Source organism: Rhynchophorus ferrugineus, unplaced genomic scaffold (assembly GCF_030347505.1).
Source record: "Rhynchophorus ferrugineus isolate W39M unplaced genomic scaffold, kcgeb_rfMv2 rfM1, whole genome shotgun sequence".
Taxonomy (NCBI): domain Eukaryota; kingdom Metazoa; phylum Arthropoda; class Insecta; order Coleoptera; family Curculionidae; genus Rhynchophorus; species Rhynchophorus ferrugineus.
The window spans coordinates 45717029-45740255 of NW_027472580.1; the positions used below are offsets into that span (position 1 = coordinate 45717029).

The 23227-nt window shown below is 30.8% G+C and overlaps 1 protein-coding gene across 1 annotated transcript in view; it reads right to left on the reverse strand.

Annotated features, from left to right (window-relative positions):
* Positions 1-23227, reverse strand: part of LOC143206858 (scavenger receptor cysteine-rich domain-containing protein DMBT1) — a 180692-nt gene that overhangs the window by 63759 nt on the left and 93706 nt on the right. Inside the window, exon 2 of the mRNA XM_076419672.1 lies at positions 562-782. Coding sequence (XP_076275787.1) covers positions 562-782 — 221 coding nt within the window. The remainder of the gene's footprint in view (positions 1-561; positions 783-23227) is intronic.

Sequence of the window (23227 nt, forward strand, 5' to 3'; positions counted from 1 at the left end):
TTTAGGAACTTAGGCTGATGCTGCTCCATCATATCCTAATTATCGGTTTTCGTTTGAACGATTTAACTGTAGGACCAAAAAAGTTGGAAGATAATGAATTGCAAGACGTATTGGACGCTTTTGCAATGTTGCCAGAAAAGTGAAAAGAAGAAACCGATGAAAAATACTTTCCACAAAAATGTTCAAAGTGAAAAAATGATCAGTATATATAACAGCTCCTTTAATTAACATAATTTACTTTATGTTAATATAGATGTGTATTCCTAAAATAACTGTAAGCTTGTTAAATATCCCGAATAGTTTAAAATTAACACATTAACAAATTGGTATTTGCTCCAGTTATAACAAGGTGTAATTGGTTTGAATGATTCTTTAAAAGGAACTGTCTATAAAATATTCGTTGTATTTCAATTTTAAACCATATATTTTAATCCCGTCTTGGCGAGTTCGTTATCGATTGCATGAGTCTAATTTCCAACGCCGGCCAAAAAATCGAAATTCGGAAACGATAAACTTCCGACCGCACGTGATGCCGTGATGCCAAAAAACCCGCCTACTCACCTGCATAAAACCGCCTTCGCAATGGCTGCCATTCAGCAAGGTTCCCACTTTGAATTTGTTAAACTTTATCCGCAGGATCCAGTCCTTAGGCGTGCCTCGAAAAGATCTGAACCGATACCAGCATGTCATGGGTTTGCCGAAATTGTCGTCTGTCACCTCTGGACTAGCGACATCCTCATAAACATCCACCGTTTTATTACAGTGGTCTTTCTTGAGATCAGCTGGAAATTAAAATAAAACTGGTTTAGTTACGGAAAATTAATTATAACACGTATTCATGTTCAATATATTAATATTGTACTTATTATATTTAGATCGTATTAAAAATAAAATGTTTTAAAGATACATCATCAAATTTTCAATATATTGTTGGAAGACTGCTTGTTATTCGGATCACGAATGAATGTTTGCCAGTAGCATCCATTGTTTATAATACAAAAATACTAATTGTAAAGACATGCTTAATGCAATTTAAATGCATATAGAACAATGTCAATAATTCACAATTCGGACAATGATCGGACTTGCCACAATTATTGACCAAAACATAGGTTTGGTCTGATGTAATATTTTAAATTTTTCCAAAATAAATAAAACAATGAGTATCCCAGAGGACTATTGACATCGAATCGAAACTCGAATGAAAAACTACGATGAATTGATAGACAACAAGAGTCTTACATAGTCTTATTAGTGTAGAACATACTATGGTGGTATAGAAAGATGGGAGAAAGTTGTTTAAAATGCCATAAAATATTTTATGATTAAACCTATACAAATTTATTTTAATGAATAAATATTTAAGTGAAAACATGCTAAGAATAAATAAGTATGGTAATACTAATTAATGAATCAAATAATCGCATTCTAATACGTCACTTAATTGTGAGTCACAAATAATTATTTTAGCAGAAAAGTTTGAAGATACCAAAAGTACGTTTTTAAAATCAAAATTTGACAGTTACAATGCTGTCATGTGTGTGTGCGTAAAATACCGGCAGTGCAATTTTCAAACGTAAAATAAATCCTTAAGTTTTATACTTGAATCACAAAATAATATATAGAGAATATACTCTCTTTGTCCTGTAATTTTAAACGATACTAAAATGGATAGTCAGTGTATTAAAACATTACGAAATAAGTTATTCAATTTTAAGTAGTGCTGTTTAAGATTTTGTGTTCATTTACGTTATTCCCGTATAGTTAGAACTATTAAAGAATTCTGGCTATTTTAAATAAGAAACAATTAAAAATAGTATGATCATGTAAAGTTAATCTTTATATTTTTGTAGAGAGTACAAATTAATATGTCAGTTTTAAATTAGGTTAGCAACATTTGAGAATAACAAGAATCGTCGATTTTCGCGATGAAGTGGCTTTTGATTTAATTTAATGTCTGATGAACACAGAACAGCTAAGACAAATTGTTCTTGCTTATTATATACAGTGTATCATTGTACAAAAGTTAATTCTAAAGGTTATTAAGATTTTATATACATTTTAGTGGTGTTAACTTCTAATCCATGTTGGGTTTCATTTGTAAATATATTTTTTGGATTAAAAAAAATCACTAACCGAATATTTCAGATAACAAATACGTTAATTTGTGCAACAAGAGTTCAAATTAATGTTGCAAAGGATAATAAATAGCTTCATAGAATTTTAATTCCTCATTTGTTGGTGTGTTATCAGTTCTCCCATAGCACAAATAGAAAATGAGAGACGTTTGTATCAGATACACAAAATTAAATGACAAACAAAACAAACATAATTTGTTGCTCATACACTAAATTCCTTATTCAGTTTTTCAAGTCAGTTAAATTTTTTTGTTAAAATTATTTTATCTTTCTAGTGTTAGATAGTTACTCAATAAATTACGCAGTTATTTTATTAAGTATTACAATGAGTATGCCAAGTACAAGTACAACCCGTATTAGGAAAAAAGGGAATAAAAAATGATTGAAAATAACGAAGGCTTCATGCTCCAGGATTCGCTACCTAGCCTAGGTGATTTGACAAATGTTCTAACCAAAGTAGAACAACAACAAAAAGTCGTTACCCCGCCGGCAATCCACAAGCTCGGTATGTGTGATGAAAGCTCTAACCACTACACCATACAGGCAGTTGCCTGCAACAATTCTACGGCTTCCGATATGATATGGCTAATACCTAAAAAAGCAAACTGAACGGCTTTTGCTCTGAACGACTTTCGGTTTTCCATTACATCAGCTCAGCAATAACGTTATACCCCAATATCTGAATATCTTAGATAAAAAATATGTACGTATCTTTGAAATTTGAGAGTTTCCCTCGATTTGCCCGGATTGCACCATCAGATAATGACTTGTTTCCAATAAGACCACCTCGAAAGTACACTCTTTCGAATAAAAAAAGAATTTTGAAAATCGGTACATAATTGACGGAGAAATCGGTGAACATACATATAGAAAAAAATATACAGTCGAACGTAGAACCTCCTACTTTTTTAAAGTCAGTTAAATAATATGTTGAAATATAAAACCATTGACCATATATTTATATTTATATTATATTAGATCCATTAAGGTATATTGTCCCTTTTCTAAAACATCTATTAGTAAACATGCATAATAATATACGGTTTTTCAATAAAAGCATGGTGCAAGTTAAATAGACGTCGGCAAAACGAAATGGCCACCAAACCCTATAAAATATAGTTAATATTTAATCTTCATTAGTATTATATAAATTATAAACAGCATAGACTCAACTATACTGGAGCAGTACAACATTTTTGATTCGATTTTTATTTAATGAATGGAAACGAACAGCCCACTGCTTTGAACCCCTTTAACATTAAAATGTCCTTTTATAAGACGCTACTAAGCTTGATGAATAATTAAAATAACAATTTAAGATATTTTAATGGTTCTTGAATTAATCCACTAATCAATTAAATGTTTGTGTTCTTAAATTAAAGGAGTATAGACGAGTTTAAGTTATAACCGTATAAAACTAATTTTAAGTAAAGATTATCTCTTGGTTTAGATTAAAAGTTGGTATTATCTTGACATCGGGATATTGTTGAGCTTCCAGTTAATAAACACGTTAGCGTCAAAGCCCATACCCAATGTCTTAAATTATTCTACTCTTGGACAATGTTACAAAGTGATATTGAAAAGGATTACATTGATATTAGTCCCAAAATATTCTTCTTCTCAAGGAACAATCAGTTTCATCTTATAAATATTAGAAAAATATGCAGATTTTGTATCCCAAATTCATATGTAATGCCTAAAAAATATTTTGAAAGGCAGTTTTCATTATGTCTTCAAATTGTAGCATTATTGGTGACCGCACTAATATGTTTTTACGCATTAAATTAATAAATACAATTAATAATCAATTCGCATGCTTTATTTGCTATTAATATTATTTCAACGATCCATGAGCAATTCATGTACTTCATCAAACATACTAATGCAATCAAAAATTCCATTTTTGATCTTTACTTATCAGAGTATGTAGACAAGAGATTGGCGACACTTTATATTTTCCTACTACGAACAGTTTTTTACAAATGTGTGTTTTAATACAATATTTAACATGGTATATCTTTTACCTTAAAAAATAATATAAAAGTTACATGTTTATCTATCCCAAGAGTATAATCTATCGATCATTCAAAGAAAGGAGAAGAAGTTAAAAAGTAGGTTAAATAAACGAGATACTAAAACATCCTTAATTGATAAATTGGATTACACAAAAAGGGTAGGCACACACCCAAGCGTATTTCTTTCTATTATTTTCTAATAAAGCCAGTTAACAATTTTAAAAAATGACATTCCGATATTTTTCATCAAAATGATCGGGTTAGCTATGGTTTCAATTCATAGCACTCATTTCAGTTCTAAAAGCTAGTGGACTGCACACTTTATTTTACTAGATAATCATCAATTAATTGAATTGAATTTCTTAAAAACAAGGTATTGTAGATTTTGTTATTTCATGCACTAATGAACATTTTGTCGTCATAATTAATATTTTACTTTTTAAACGGATAATTCAATTATGGTACTATTATAGCATAATTTATGTGAGTGCTAGTATTAAAACAGCTGCTCTTGAATATTATAGCGAACAAACTCTTCTAATTAGTAAATAATAAACTACTGTATCAATATGTCTTCAATTTAATACATAGGTAGCATCATTGTTGATAGACAATTTTATTTAACATCATGACATTCGATTATTAGATTATAATACGTAAGTTTTGGCATGTTTTAGTTTTTCTGTGTTGGAAATTACCGTCAGCATAAGTAGCTGATAAGCGTTTGAGAAACCCCAATATATGAATTATTTTTGACAGGTATACTGAATTTAACCTGTCCAAAAACAACAACGCGTTAACAATTCCGAGAGCAGTTGAGGTTTGTTCAAGCGATTTAAATATCATTTGTTACTCCAGTATATGACAATGGATATAACACGGATCTACTACATACATGAAAGAACAAATCGTAATATCCTGAGCAGACAACAGCCGGTAAAGGTGGTAAGAGAGAGGGCCCTTAAAGATGAAATATTAAAATTTAATTCTACTCTTGACGAATGAATGTGCTTATTTACGAACTTATTTAACAACCTAGCATATAGAAATTTTCAATAATCATAGCAGCCGTGATTCTCGATAGGAATTGTATATACTTCAGCTGTAGATTTTTAAAATAAAGTAATTCAATAAAATTCACTCATTCAAATAAAATATCTGCTTGCACTTAATAATCAAATAATATTATTTTTGACGTAAATATATGAATGTTAATAATAAATATCCAGTCTAATAATTTCAATTATTTAGAAATAATATTATATAGAAATTGTTCTTCAGCTAATGCAAGTATTCCTTGACATACTTAAGTGGAGTTCGAATAAAAGTATTGCACTTCAAAGTTTAAGGACACTAAAGTTGGATTGAAAATACCAACAAAAAATCCACGAGCCATAGACTATTTGAGTCAGGAGACATCTGTAGATTAATGGCACAGGTATCACCAGTTTAAATTGTACGGTCACCAAGTTGCTGTGAACTAACATAATCTACTGAAATTCGGACAGAAACTTGCAGTTTAGAGTGTACGGCTACCAAATGCGCATTGTAGTAGTTCAATTACTCAGTAGTAGACGAAATCTGAAGTTTCCAATACTTGGACCATCATGGAAATTTGGGTAAAAAAAGCGTAATTCGAAAAATCATCAGAGGCACACTCGTCACAAGGTACACAAATAATTTTACTACCGATTTAATCTATCCAGACTTTTTCAGAAAGAAGATGTTATATAGCTCGATTAATAATATTTAATAGATAGATAGTAATAAATAGATATAATTCTTCTATTACTCTTGGTGGTTCCACAATCTGCCCAATAGGCAATAAATATTTCTTATGTTTATATTATGCATATACACGACATGTGCATGGCATTCATTAAGTAATCTCCTGTATATAATATTATCTTAATTAATTAGTCCTATTTTAAAGCTTATTCTTAAGTCTATATATGCCCAATAAACAGATCAGATAGTGTTAAACGTTTTAGTCTACAAACTTCACTATCACGCCGCATATTTAGCTGATTAGCGAGTACATTGAGATGCACTGGCACTCTTTCGAAGTACTTCACACAAAGACGTTGAATTACACTCCTTATGGGTTCTAGAGGAATATCGCGTTGTATCACTTTATTTGAAGCATAGTACGAAGCGTCAACAATGGCACGCAACACTTTATCTTGGAACCGTTGAATGATGGATATATTAGATTTGCTAGTGGTACCCCGTAGTTGGATTCCATATGACCAAACAGGCTTGAGTATAGACTCATAGAGCAATACCTTGTTAACTAATGATGATTTGATATAATTTAAGTACAAGTCGTTTTCATATAGCAAGTATGTGCTTCTTCCAGGTTGTCGATCTAAATGCATATCAAGATATTTAATATCCTCTGCCTGGGGGAGTTGACAATGACTGATATTCACTGATATTCACTGGTGGACATGTTCTTCTACGCAGGGTAAAAGTTATATGGATGAATTTTGTTTCAATGACTTTAATGAGCCATGTCTTCAATCACAGTTGAATTTGCTTCAGGTGGGATTGTAGGTTCATTGATGCTGTGACTGGATCTTCATGAGATATTAAGTGCCGTCTGCGTATGTTGCCACAGTAGTTATATTTGTGATGGGTACATCGGCTGTATATAGAAGATATAGCATTGGACCCAGTACACTACCTTGCGGAACTTCTGAATATATTGGAGGTAATTCAGTATGTTCATCGCCTTTTTTTTACCAATATACCGGATAACGGAGAAGTTTCTTTAATTTAACCTGCAAGCGCGTATATATAATATAATATATAATATTTAAAACAGCGATATTCCAAGATATCTGTATAAGTTTGATGATGTAACGTGACATGCTATTCTCTCTAAAATTAACTCAATTTATCGGAACTAACTTATTTTCCAAAAAAAAGCTTTTCAAACAGACAAATTGACATAAGGTTGCCAATCGTTCTCCAGTTACTAGAAGCATTCGTTGAGTTTAGTAGACTTCGGGCAAAAAAATTGTAATTCAAGCTGTATAGTCACCAACAACCAACAATTTGACAAACTAGTAATTTTAAAACCAAAAAAAAAAATTTATCAATTTTCTTCGCAAATTATGACTGAAAAGAATTTTTTAAATTTTTTTCTTGGTATTTCCGAAATTTATTTTTAAATAGTAAAAATCTGAAATTTTTATATTAATATTAAAATTTTGTTATCATTTTACTTACCACGTACGATAGATAAATGTATGTTATATCAAACGACTGTTAACAGGCATCACTACTAAATCTGTACATTCTAAGATGAAGCGGTATTCTTATTTGACCGAATGGTGGTGGTGAGTGAAACTTCTGGATATAGATAGTTTGGATTATGTTCAAATATATTTAAATTGTCAGTGTCGTTTTGTATCGTTGTTGAACAATCCCTCGTCGTCTCGTCTCGTCTTTCAATAATATAAAATAGTTCTTTAAAGTAAATTAATAGTTTTTGTGTTATAAACCCTTTCATGTTTCAAAACTTGTATAGAGAAGGGTCACACGAAATTTGAAGTAAATCGGTTCAGTAGTTTCAATTAAAAATTAATTAAAGTTTCGGTTTAGTTTAGGTGCAGTTAAGTCTTATACTGAATATATTAATATAGACATATATTAAGCCTTCCTCTGCTTCAAAACAGCACTTTCCGAACTTCTTCCATTCAAACGAACCGTTCTGACCTACTTTGATGCGTTAGAAGCTCATATTTCTGAGAGTTCAATCCGGGTTTTGTTATATTTAACAGCAAACGTATAGGCTAATTGTTATTCCCATTTCTAAGAATTACCATTTTCAAAATGGGAATGAAGCAGATATATATGAATTCAATGAATTCACAGATTAATTATATTTTTGGCATTCTGAACCCAAACATCTAGTCAGTAAGAGCTCAGATGGACAACTCTCTGAAGTCGGTTTTATATAACACGATCGCAGATAGACGGATCCCTAACGTCTATTCCTCGATCCTTTCCGGCCGAGCCGGTTTAGGTGCCGCTTTACTAAAACAGCTATATATCGGAAATAATATAAATTTTGAAAAATCCCCTTATTGGTATATTCTCAGAGAGCTAAGCTTTTAAAATATAAAAAAATCGTTTTTTTTTATTACTAGATCAGAATACCTCTTTAACATAGAATTGGCTCGGAAATATTGTCTGTACTTTTTTCCGTTAAAATAAAATAATTTTCAAACAAAATAAATGTTATATTATATACATTATATTATCTATTATATACATTATATTATCTATTATATACATTATATTATCTATTATATACATTATATCATCTATTATATACATTACAATATATAAAATATACGTTGTATAATTTAACCAATTAACCATATTTAAATAATTTAGCCATTTAAAATGTACGAGAAACAATATGTAAACGAACAAATGAACGCGATATCGCACTGGCGCTGATTAAGCCATTTTTTCCACGTTCTGAATCTGTTCCGTGCCAGATAATGAACGAGCAGTTTTATCTGCACAGAGCGCAGAATGACAAACAAAAGTATTACGCCGAGACAACTTCAGACAACTTCCATTATTCAGACGGTATATTTATGTCCGTGATGTTATGTACAAAATCATTCTACAAATCAATCCATCGGACAACGACGCTATGGATTTTATTATAACGAATTGCGTCGAATAATAATATATAGCTAAAGGGAGTGTACATTGAAGACAAAAGGTTTATAAAAGGCTTTAAATATAATCGTTGCACGTTGTTATATTTATATATGGGTTTATATGGACATTTAATATTATTTAACGTAATGTTTCAATGTTTCAAATGAAGTAATACAATGCGATAATCCTCTAGTACCTCTAACTAGTGTAATTCAACGTGTTTGTGTGAAGTATTTCGAAAGAGTATCAGTGTATCCCGATGTACTCGCTAATCAGCGAAATATGCGACGTGGCAGTGCGTCATGCGTCGACTAGTGTGTAGATTAAAACGTTTAACACCAACTGATCTGATAATTGAACATATATAGCCTTTTTTATACAGGGAATCACTTAATGAAGTGATTTTTTACATGCCATGTATATATATATATATATATATATATATATATAAACATAATAATATAAACATAAGAAATATTTATTGCCTGTTGCTCAGATTGTGGAACCACTAAGAGTAATCATAAAAAATATTTTCTTCAAAATTATATGGTGTTTTTGAAAGTTTGGCTTGACTGTAATAATTTGGCGAACATACCTTTGTTATATTATTTTAGTTCATCAAAAATAACGTATTATTATTTAAGATTAAATTGCCTAATTTAAGGAGGGTTTAGAGGCCTTAATTCACATAACCAGCTTTTGCTTTGATAACGGGTGTTTAGAACTATACGTTTTCTCTATGACGCGATGTAAAATTTCAATCGTGTTTAAGACTGTCCTCTTTCAAACTCTTACCTTTCCAATGCTTCTAATATGGTTCCGAGACTTGGACACTGTCACAGTCTGACATCTGTATGCGTCAGATCTTCCAAATGCAGTGTTTAAGGGTAATTCTACATGGTTCTTTCCAAGATCGTATTAGAAACTTATAATGATTTGGACATGGCTGTCGAATTAATTAAAGGTGAACTTTCTCTTTTTGAGAACAGTTTTTGTTTTTGTTATCTGCCCAATGCTATAATAGTTGCAGTTAATCGCCAGTTCTGAACAGATTTAGTCAATAATATTCCAAGCCCTCTGAAAGTAATAGCAGCATATCGGTTGAGAAGTAAGCACTCTCTGAACAACGGCTACTATTATAATCAGTGAATTATAGTTATTGATTAAAAACTGCGTATTATCACATTAGAAAAAATCATTGTTATCAAATACTCCTCGTATAATTTTGACTAATAATGTTGAGGAATTGGGAAAAAGACACACTGTTGGCGAACACCGACTTTCTCCTGACTGAAGTTTGATCTGTGAAAACCTAATGGGCTAACCCAGCGATAGCGCTTCAACCAGTAAACATTTATATTTCTTGTATGAGCACACATATCATTAATTTGTATGACAAGTGTAACTAGTTCTTTCAAGTAGTTTGTTTACAGTAATTTTTGCAGTAAAAGACTTGCGTAATTTTGTCTAAAATTTATAGTCTTCAAGTGGATTGTATTTTTAAACATACTGAGTGTAACCACAATATAAAAGTTTTTTGTGGGGTCTCTAATTACAAAACAATAATAAAGTATTATTTTGTGCAAATTTGGTTTTACTGACTATATGTAACATAGCCAATACCTGCTTGGCTTGGTTTGAACTTGGCTAACATACAACATTCATTACTACTTCTGGACTCGAAGTTTGGAATTTAAAGTATATATCGATAGGTAGTTTAAAAGCTGTCTTGCCTCCATCAATCAAAATAACTGTAATCTCTGATAAAGCAAAAGTTACAGTGATTATCTTCCCACTTATAATTTTAACACTCTTTAATACATTTCCTTCTGTTGTTATTATAACACGTCCCATCACCACATTTTCAACAATTAAAAAAAGGGAATAAAACTGACCGTAAACTAAATAAAATATTTTTACAAAGATACTGAACCGATTTAAAAAATAAATAAGGAACCCATTGAAAAGTAAAAAATAATCAAACTTAGATTTTTAACAAAAAAAAACATTCTAAATCAGAATATGTACATAATAATCGTTGTAATAAATAAATAAAAATAAACAGAAAACTTATTTAACCTATCTACTACATGTATTTTATATTCTCCTATATACACCCAGTTTAGCTTAATACCTACCTAAACCTATTTATCTATTTACAATATTATGTTAACTACTACCAACTGAACCGAGGAGGATTTCATAACAATGATTTCTTCTAATGAGACGATTCACAGTTTATAGCCCATGACTATAATTCACTAACTATGACTCTCGCCGTTGTTCAGAGAGTGTTTACTTTTCAACTGACATGATGACTTTCGGAGGGCTTCGAATGTTTTTCACTAAATCTGTCAACAATTGACGATCAACTGCAACTATTCTAGCATTGAACGAAGAACAAATTCGGTAGCCGTGTCCAACTCATTATAATCTACATCTCAGGGTGTGATCTTCAACTGTGCACTGTTGCAAGGAGGATCTTAAACATGATTGAATTTTTTTAACGCGTCATAGAGAGCTCGTATAGTTACACCCGTTATCAAACCAAAAACTGGCCATGCGAATTGAGGCCCTTAAACCCGGATTAAATTAAGCAATTTAATATTAAATAATAATACGTTATTCTTGATCAACCAAAATAATATAACAAAGGTTTATGTTCGCCAAGTTATTATAGTCAAACCAAACTTTCAAAATCGCGCACATACCAATTAATAAAATGTAAAGTATTAATCTTCAGAAATCCGTTAAGCCCGATGTGCTAGTTAACGAGTGATCAACTGATGTAACTGAAATAATTACTATATGACAGATATGCAACACAGCAATTATTCTTTATCACAGTCGATTAGTTTGGATTGTTTGCTAAGCCGTACGTTTGTAATGGATACTTAATTGATAATGTTTTAATTATGGACCGTTGCTTACAATAAAACCAAATATATCATTCGATTTAGTTTCATTCAGATGCTTGTTTAACTTGTATGTAGTTTAAACGTTGTAATAGTACAGTATAACTCGCAAATATCATTTTTAGAAAAAAACTAAAATTTATTACAGATTAAAAGAATAATCTTCTATATGTATATAAAAATGAATTACTGTTCGTTAGTCTCGCTAAAGCTCAAGAACGGCTAGGCCGATATAATTTTGAAGAAAATAGTAAATACAAAAAAATTGTTGCAAATACAAAATGTCACAGTCATTGTCGTAAATTGTATGACTGTCACAAAGGATTGAAATTGTTTATTGTCAAATATTTATGGGTGCATTTTCAAAAATATACTATTATCACAATTCTCAAACCGCGATTAGACTCAACTTCAGACATCATCCCAGGAGCCATCCGATCTTACCTGGGCTAGTTACTGAAGTTACTGAGACATTGTTGTTTGTCGCGTTTTACACTCTTGCCTTAGGGGCAATTACAATTATGTCAAATTTCATTTCTAACGTGGTCTTTAAGGCCTTCGTCGTATCGCTTTATTCTTCTTTTGTTTTTAATTTCAACTGAAAGCAGTTACTTTGATTGTAGGAAATGCCAAGAAGATGTATGGTGATAATCTAGCGATTATAAAATATGATGAATGTAATCTTTTGATACAAAATTATTTGATACAAATTACAAATTAGCTGATGATATGTAAGAAATAAATCAAATAAAAAAGGAAAAGACCAGTAGAAGAAGGCCAGGGCAGTGCTAGGATCACTTTTTGGAATACAAAAGTAATGTTATTCGTGGATTAACTCCTTATTGTCAAAACAGTATAGTAATACTATTTTTGAAATCATATTGAATAAGTTGGATGCCAATATTATCTCGATTGATACTTCGTACAAATGTAGGCTTTTACATGCACATCGATCGTAAAAATCATAAAATGTTGAAATATGGAAGACATCTACAAACAGACAAAACAAAAGATTGCCAAAATTCCAGTTAACTTCTCTATCATATGTTTTATTTCAAAGAAACCATAGATCACAGAAGTTTGAAATAGGATGATCCGCAATAAAAAAAACCCAGAAAAATTCATGAAATATAACCATATATTTTAAAAATCAAATCTTATAAGTTTAAAGTAGTCTACGAGACCTAAATCGGAAGTCCTCAGGAACTAGAATTTGACTGATCATTCTTAAATTAACTGAGTTATTGTATAACTTAACTCACTCAAGCATTTATAAGCTGTAACTCATATAATTTTGACGTTTTAGTTGAATTGAATAGAAAAAGAATGAAAAAGATGTCGGGTAGTCATATAAACCTGTAGTCACAGAAACCAAATTGGTGATCCGAAATAAAGACGCTTTCCTCAATGATTTTGGTCTTTCAATAAAACTTTTTAAAATATTTTGGACGTCGTTCTGATTTAGAAATCATGATAACTTCAACCACCTTCCACAGTTATGTTACATATTGTAGTCTGAGTGAAGTATATATTAGGTTGATGATCTCAATTAGAGCTTTGTAGTAAGTTCATTTAATATTCTCTCGGCAATAAGATCAAAAACCATGAGCCCTTTTTGCGGAACTATTATTTTTTATTTCATTTTAACTACATTTTGAGTGACAAAGTGAATTTTCATCCTCTCCGGTCTCATAACTCATCTCTCATCTACTGAATCAGATTGAAACATTCTCCCAGCACAGTCCGCAAATCTGGTAGCCTTCTCCTAATTATTTTTGACTCAGCTCTCATCATTATTTTTAACGGAGGTCATGATAGGTAATTAAAATGTTAAGTTTCTGACGGCTCTGCACCGCAAATATCAGCACTAGCATTATTAGTAAACCTACACAGAATTGGTGCAATTTTTTAATTATTTAATTTCGTGCATCAGTTGGGATGTAAGATTATGTAACATAGTTGCTGTTACTTGGTATAATACTATTTCTTTTTCTTTCTTCTCTCCTTCTTTTTTCTGATATTAATTCTAAAATTCCTTTAGGGTAGCTATTGCCTTTTGGATCCCTTTTGATTTCTGTGTTATTTTACCATGCGCACTCAGCATGCGTAATGAATATCCAAGTTGGTCAACTTCTCCACCTCAAAATACAGTTCTTCTTCATTTTGTATCTCGTTTTCCAAGTTGAATTTTTCCTTAATACTTAACAAATCAGTTTTTCGATTAACCAAACAGAAATTACTTGAAATATTCCTAATGATGTAGAAATAGAACAGGTCTGCGATCTTACTCGTTTAAAGTTTTTTTTTATATCTTCATGTTTCAAGGAGCTTTTTTTTCCATAGTACTTCCTTATGCATACTAAATTTACAATGATCTACGTATGTGCTACGCATTGATACCTTGCTGTATTTCCTCGTATTTCCTTAATACATTTATAAGTTAGAAAGAATAAATTTATTTTCGTGCCCAAATTAGGATGGGCCTTAATTAGCGATGTTCTTAATAAATAATTCTTAATTATAATTAATAATTAATAATTATAATTATAATTATAATATTAATTATAATAAATAATAGATAGATATACTGCGTGTTTAAATTCGTTCCCCGATTGTGCGCTGATTGTCGCATCTTACATGATTGAGATTATTTCTAATACGATCTCTGAGAGAAGCATATATAGTATTTGCCTAAAACATAGCTTTTATAGGATCGGCTTATAACAGGTCAATTGAAAAGTCCCCGGCCTGACACATAGGTGGCGCTACTAGAATTAAATCCATATGTTTTTTAGTTAGCCCTAATATGACAGCTGTCGGATTATTAGTTCGTAAATTATAACATTTTGAGTGAAGCAACTTTTGTTATTGTGAAAAAAATGGATAAAAAGAAAATTCGAGTGTTGATAAAATATTACTTTTTGAGGGGAAAAATACAGTTGAAGTAAAAACTTGGCTTGATGCTCAGTTACCGGACAGTGCCCCAGGAAAATCAACCATCAAGAATTGATATTCTAAGTTTAGACGTAGTGAAATGTGCACCGAAGACAGTGAACTAATTTTGAGTGACCGTAAATTGAAACTGAATGAAATAGCAGACACTCTGAAGATATCAACTCAACGTGTACATTCACGGATATTTGGGAATGAGAAAGCTATGTGCTAAGTGGGTGCCGCGCGAGCTCACTTTTGACCAAAAACAACGACGAGTTGATGATTCGGAGCAGTGTTTGAAGATGATAAAGCGTAATAAACCCGAGTTTTTGCGTCGATGTGTGATAATGGACGAAACATGGCTCCATCATTTCACTCCGAAGTCCAATAGACAGTCATTCAGGTGGACTACACATGATGAACTCGCTTCCAAAGCGTGGGAGAACGCAAAAGTCGGCAGGCAAGTTTATCGCGTCTGTAATTTGGGATGCGCATAAAATAATTTTCATTGACTACCTTGAAAAAGGAAGGACCATCAACAGCTATCACATAGCGTTATTGGACCGTTTGAAGGTCGAAATCGCCGAAAAACGGCCGCATTTGAAGAAAAAGAAAGTGCTGCTTCATCAAAACTATAAACCGTATCAAAAATCTATGAATTAGGCTTCGAATTGCTTCTTAATCCACCACCACCCAGCGACTATTTCCTGTTCTCGGATCTCAAAAGAATGCTCACTGGGAAGAAATTTTCGTCGAATAGAGAGGTGATTGAGGCCTATTTTGAAGCTGTTGGAAGCTCCCTATAATCAGTGTATCACCCTTGAAGGGAATTATGTTGAATAAAGAAAACTAATTTTGCCAAAAAAATATGTTTTACTATGATAGGCTGGACTATGATGGACTTTCCAATTGACCTGTTAGATATTAAATCGTAAGTATCTGTAGCCTTATAGATAACTGATACCAAGTACTTGACCCCTATACATGCTCCAACTGGTTGTTGTTATTGTCATTTCCAATAAAATTGAGATTTGGCTTAGGAGGCGATCCATGAGTTATCAATATTTTGGTATTTTCCTCTTACATTATTAAGCAATATGGTTCTTCAGTGGGAACCATATAGTGAAGATTGGTTGAAGCCTCAAATATAGAAGTGGCCTTTGTCAAATTTGCGTAAGCGAAACCTGAAACCGCTGAAATAATAATTCCCTACTGGAGCTGTTGGTTTCTGCTGTCACATGATTGATACCAGCGGTCTTACCAGACATTAATGATTTTCATGCTGTTGTCATGTTTACACTGGGTCCTCAATATCCCAAGTGTTTAGTACCACAGAAATACAACAATATTAGACATAGTTAGCTATGAAAACAATTGTTATTTGTATAACTTTTATCTTGTTATTTATTCTGAGAGTCTTAATATTAATAAATATACGTTGAGATATACTATTTCGCATCTCAATGGAAATAATATTTAGAAGAAATGTTATGTTATACAATAAAGTTCAAATATAAAAAACATCCGATGTTATCCTTACATTGTATGACTGTTATACAGTCTGTTTTTCATAGTTGTTAGTGATGAGAAAAAAGAGCCGTGTAAAAAGCTCGGGAATGTTATAAAATCCAGAAATTTATTCCAAATATCACGTTATAAATCCCCCTGCGCTAAGAGCCATATAAATCCCGGCTAGTATCTCAATTTTTTTTTTGGCGTTTTAGAAGAAAACCGTTTTACTTTTTAACATATTGATTCGTCAGCTAAAAGCTAGGATGTTTTTTCGTTACATTCATATATAAAGTTATTCGACGAAACTGAAAAATATATCTATTTTTGGACATTCCTACTTTCTATAATTTTCCATTCGTGTTGTGAAAAGCAGAAAGTAAAATTATACAAGGAATGTGAATTAATTTTAGACAATTATTTTTTTGCAAATTTTAGGCATAATAAATTTTTCCTTGATATTACAATATCACTTTGTCACATTTTAGCTTTATAATGACCACATTTTTTGAATATTTACTTCTAATGTAATCCATACTATATAATTTAATGATAGTTTTAATCGATTAACAAGAAGGAATTTTATAAACTCTATTGAAATAATGAGTTCCTAATATCTTATTAAACAATTCAACTTGTATAATCTGAAGTAAAGACATATAAAAATAAGCAAAACCTGATAAAAAATCAAGGTTGGGCAAAGTGTAAATACAATTTTTCCTAATAATTGAATTTGAGTAGTAGTAATATAGTTAATAATATTTATTCAATGAAACCACATAATAGCATTTGAAACGTAATAACCTCCTCTTCTATATCTTAGATTAAAAGAATTCTGTAGAAGATGACAAAATAATATGAGCACCATGGACTATATTACACCTTGTTGCATGTTATCAACACTTATCACAACTTCATTATAAATAGCGCAACGCGTATGTGTGGCTCAATTCACATGCCAAGTCTTGCAGATCATATAGACTTGAACGAAGCGAACGGGTCTAAGCGAGGCCATGGTCGAAGATTCGGCATGGATTCGGCGGAAATCTCTCCATTCGCGGTGATCGAAATCAATTCGAGGCGCATTCGTTTCTTCTCGGAAAGTTTCGGTCTCCAAAAATCATTTAACTTTTGTTTCTAACCATACTTTTCACAATGGCGTGCCAAAATAAAATGTCTGGTGAATCATTTTGACATTTCGACTGTACGTGTAGTGTTCTTTTCCTAAAAAACAATGATTATTGCTAAAATAATATGTACCTTTTAACTGTTTTTAAAAGAGATTTAATTGTATGGCCAGTAACATAATAAACAAAGTTATGATAAGGAAGAACAAATAATATTGAAATTCAACTCGTTTGAAGTTTGTGGTAAGAATATAACATAAAACTCTTATGCTTTTACGGCTTTAGTATTCTATTTATATATTCCTGAAGAGATTCAACACATTTACAATTATGTAACGATTACAAAATTATCCAAAATCACCAGAAGATATATTCAGTCCCAAGAAAAAATAATGTATATATGTAAATTTCACTATGAAGTAGACCTAATAAAACCTAAAATGAAGAATATTACCTTTATTTGGTGGCACAAAATATATAAATGGGATTATCACGTAATTCATCCGTCAATTAGAGAGACAGAAATTATATAAACAGGTATGAATTTGTATTTACTGCATGATGTATTTTACATATATTTTATTACTATTTTGAAGGTGAAATATTTGTTAGCTGGGTTTAAAGAATTTCAGACACAATGGCTAAGTAGTATGAAAAAATAAAAACTGACAAGTACAAGATTATTTGGATGGAAGAACCATAGTCCTTATAAGAGGATATTATGCTAGTATCTTTTCAAATTATAAAGTAAAAAATAAACTTGCTAACAAGTACATTTGAGACATATCTTGGAAAAATGAAGGAGTAACATTTTGAATCTAGTGATATATATGCTCTCTAAAGAATAACATAGGTAAGTGACCCTTTTCTAAAATTACTGTGTTTAATAAGTTTTACTTTATATTTTATGTCGAAGATAGGGTAGTCTTTTTGGAAAGAAGCTAAAAAGCTTTTGTTGAGTATAGTGGGATTAATGGGTTATTATTTAAATATATTGATGTGTTCGTCACATTTTAAAATGTTTGCATTGCTCTATAAATTAAATAAAATTAGTAGTAATATGACATTAATGTATTTTTTCAATTTCTATTTCTAGTATTTTCACAACTTTCATATATGCTCCGAACAATAAAATATCGGGAAATAACATTCCAACAACCCTTGGCAAACTTAATATTTTTATGTTGTTACAAATTATTTTATATGAGATTATTATTAAACATCTTTTCTCTAGTTTCACCAGTTGTGAAATACTTTTTGCACATTATCGACGGTGACATGACCGACGGTTCGGTAGTCGAAAGGAGGTAAATCTTTGGTGCTCGGTTAGCAGAATATTCTATGTCAAAAACAGCAAGATTAAAGCAACAACATTGAAGCAATTGGCGGGTGTTTCAGTAGAAGAATAGGACATTCCTTTGTAAACTATTCCGAAACTTTACGAGTTTATCCCGTGAAAATGGGAACTATTTTAAAGGCAAATGGTATCAGAACACTTTCTAATAAATTATTACTATATATATATCCATCTTTTGAAGATGTCAAGATAAATCCGTCGTTTACTCACTCAAAAGTTGTTCAGCTTTGAAAATATTTCAGAAGGTTATTCTCGTCATATTTTGCTCTTTTATTGTTACAAATTTATATTGACGTCAAAGAAAGTAATGCTAAGTGTTTGATGTGACTGAATTTTTTATCATGAAGTATTCAAATCTAAAAATAGCATTAATTTGACTTTCCAGTGTCAGAAAAAAATCATCACAACACACAAAAAGTCCCGACAACGCTAACTCTAGTCCATACATATCTTGAGATTCAGCAAAAATTAAACTAGATTGACTTAGAGGTTTTAAAAAATCTCTCTTAATAATGCGACCTTAGTGTTTTACCCAAAAAATCTAAAGAAAGTACTAGCGTAAGGGAATTATAGTTTTATCAAAATACGACAAAAGTGGCAATAATAAGCAGTACCAATTCGGTGTTGCTTGAAAATGCATAAATTAACTTGGAATACTAATAATTTTAGAAAACAAACCAATCAAAATCAGCAAAATATAGTTTTTATAGTTGTTTGTTAATTATATATAATATGAATAATTTACACTGGACTGATTCTAGAATTCCTTATAGAAACTGGTATTATTTAATTCAGGACAAGAATATGATGATAAAATACATTAACAATGCTATGAAAATATTATGTTCTTCATACGATGAAATTAATTACTTACTAAAAAAATAAATATAACAATATAACAACAAAAATTCTTACACAATGAAAAACAACTGTTCACTTGAAATATTTGCTGAACATGTATGATTTAAAGGCGACAATATATATATATATATATATATATATATATATATATATATATATATATATATATATTGATGACGAAACACGGTGTGAGGTAAGCTGTCGTTCATTTAACCAGAATGACGATCTAATTGGCATGTAGCTTTGCTTAATTGGGACTGTTGTTCGACCGAAAGGACAGTGCTTACTTCACAACTTTAACAATATAACAGAATTTTCAGCGATTGATGGTTAATTAATTAACATTTTAGAACGATTCAGTACAATCGACGGTTTCCAAGTTGACTGAACAAAATTTCATTTTTTATATGATCAATACATATAAAAGTTAATATTATTTTATTATATTACATAATTTTGAGATGAAAGGCGATATAATGATAATGATATTAATGATAAAAGATATTTTTGCAACATTTTTTATCTTTACTTTTTCAGAATATCTAATCAGAAAATTTCCCAAAAAAATCAACAATTTTATTTTTTTCAATATGTTTTCTTTACAGTAACAAATCTATAAAATATCGATTTTTTTTCATTTTCAATATTAATATTACTTAACGAGGACAAATATATAAGTATAAGGCCAATAAATTTAAACACATAAACAAGAAAAGTATCAATATTAAATATTTGTTGAGAATCTATTTATTAACTTATTCTTCTTTTTGTAAATCAGATGATGGATTACAAACTGACTAAACTTTTGAAAATGTTTGTACAATACTTATATCAGCTACTAGAACTTAATCAGTAGTTTTAACTGATGATTACTTACCATAGCATAGGTTTTAATTATAATTTTATTGCAACAATCTTTTTCGGGATTAATCACAGTTAAAGGAGAACGAATTGCTTATCTGAGTACAACCGCGTTCAAATTATTCAATCAGTCTATAAGCTGTATTTCATGATAATGATAGTGAAAGATCTTCAATGTCACTTCAAACCATCCTCATAATTGAGGTTCATATTTCTTGTTAGAATTGCGTCTTCTTCGACAAAATGCGTTTATTCAATTAATTATTTATCAAAAACTATTTGCACAATGCCTACTAAACCGAACTAAACTTACATAGACACATAACAGTTGTAGTATTCTAAAGAAATAACAATTTATTTTTCATAAAATTGTTTTTTTTTTTAATTCAATACTGAAAGAGAGGCGTGCCAGCACCAACATCAACTTCAAAATTAAACATTTAAACTAATACTGTTACGCTATATAATCAAAAGGGTATGTTATTTTATAAGCTGTTAATTTCTGGTGAAACTATAAATAATAATTAATCAGATTAAAGCGAGTCTTGAACGAAAATAGCCTGAAAATGTCAAAAAATAACACCAAACATTTGTAAACTTATATAACACCTCTATATTATCTTTAAATATTATAATTAGTAGTCTTAAATGTACTTATTTTGTACATGTCTCAATTTTACACCGTCTTGAGGATCTTTCGCCTAACAAAACTATTGAACCTATACGATGTCGTATCTTAGATCTCTTTTCAAATGATTCTTGGTCACGAAAAAACGACCAACTTAACCTATTTGCTATTATTTATTTCTGCCCTTTATTACATCACTCCTGTTTTCAGTTATATAATGCAAAAACTGCCCAAAACAAAGAAGTCACGTTTATATAATTTTAAACCTATAATCAGTACAGTCTACTTTTATATAAGGTATTCAATCAATTATTGCATGATTTACTTGGGAAATGTTTATCATCAATACAAAAAAAGTTTTTTTGAGAATACCGTAGAATCATTTTTTTTTAATTAAATAATGTATTATTTACTTCAGTTTTTTCCAGAACTAACACAGATACCAGATGTAACATATAATACCAGCATAAATATATCATGTATTATATCATGGATTATGTTGATAGATATTTGATTTGTTTCCAATTTCTGTAACAACAATAAGAACACATTTTTGCAATAGATCATTATTGACAATGAAAACTGGAAATCAGATTTTTGAAAATGCATCCATCGACATTAGTAGTCGCAAAGTAATGGGATCAGAAACAGTAAGTGACGATCGCCACCAACAATAATATAAAGTTCAAGAGTGCCAATCTTGAACAAAGCATAAAAATTTTCCCAACGAGTATGAGAATTCCTACCTTATCTGGCAAATAATCTACATAGCCTAAAATTAACGATACATAGCCTAAGAGCTTTTTTTTTATATTACAATAAATATGCCTATTTATTAATTACATTCAAAGACAAAGGTTTTTTCCGAAGCGAAATTTAACTTTTTTGTTAAAAAAATCAAAAAATTGTAGAATTATAGAATATATATATATATATATATATATATTTATCTGGATTGGACCATGGTCTTCAGCATTAAGTCTACCGACTGGCGAGTAACCAACTTTAGAAATCATCCCAGAAGACATCCGGTCTTACCCAGCCTGGTTACTGGCGTGACTGGGATCATTTTCCTTGTCGGATTTTACACTCTTGTCTAGAAATTCACAAATTTTAAACAATCACAAACATAAATTTACGACCATGCCCCAGCAGTATTCGAACCCGCGGCTATCGCAACAGTAAGAGGACCGTCCTATCGCCATTACCACTGCGCCACCAAGCCGGCCCTTTGTTTATTTTGTTTTATAGCTTTTTGCTAATTTAATTGTATAAAATGTACAACTTAACAACTTTTTAACAACTGCACGAGATATCTGCAATCAGTTAATAATTGCTGTACCAAGCAAGTGAATACCAATCGCAATCAGAACTGAGGTTTGACCAAGAAGTCTGTGATATTGTTTTCATTGTATCTTGACAAGGCGAAGATATTCGCGATGGTACGACACTCTGAAATACGTTTATTATTTTTTAAATTATTTTTTAACTTAAATTACATATTGGCGACTGTATAGTATCACAAGCTTATTTCTGATGACAATCATTGAAAATTAAAGAAATCTCACATTTAAAATTTGTAAGCCTCATCGCAAGAAGTTAACTAGGAAATGAAAGTGAACGACCACATCCAATCCAATAAAACGACAAACGCAACGACAGACTTTAGCATAATGACCTCTATTGGGTCAGCTAGTATTTAATTACGAATGTTATATTATCGAATGTAATATTATCCATCAAATATATCATTTGAGTTCAATATGCCATAGCGTCTATCTATTATACATCCAAACAATATTCATTTCACATCTGTTTTTTCACAGATTATTTCAAATTATTATTTAAAATATGGTTTATTATTTTAGAGTTGAGATTCGGTTTGGTTCGCTACAATCTTCTGATTTCCTGTGCGTTGTCCTGTAGCTGTATTGCTTCTACGTTGTTTCGATTTAATAACATTATTTCATATTTTAAGGAAAACTCTTGCATTTTTCATAGAACCATTTCATTTCAAGGTCATCGCATAGTTCTTTGTTGTTACGTCATAGTAGCATTGGTAATTAATAGAAGAATTTTGTTTTAGCAGCTTTGCATTACTGGTGTTCTTAATATCTTAGTGAAACTCTATATTTGCACCCCACAAATCCTGATAAGCTTTATAATTGACTGATAAACCCTTTGATCCTAGGTAAC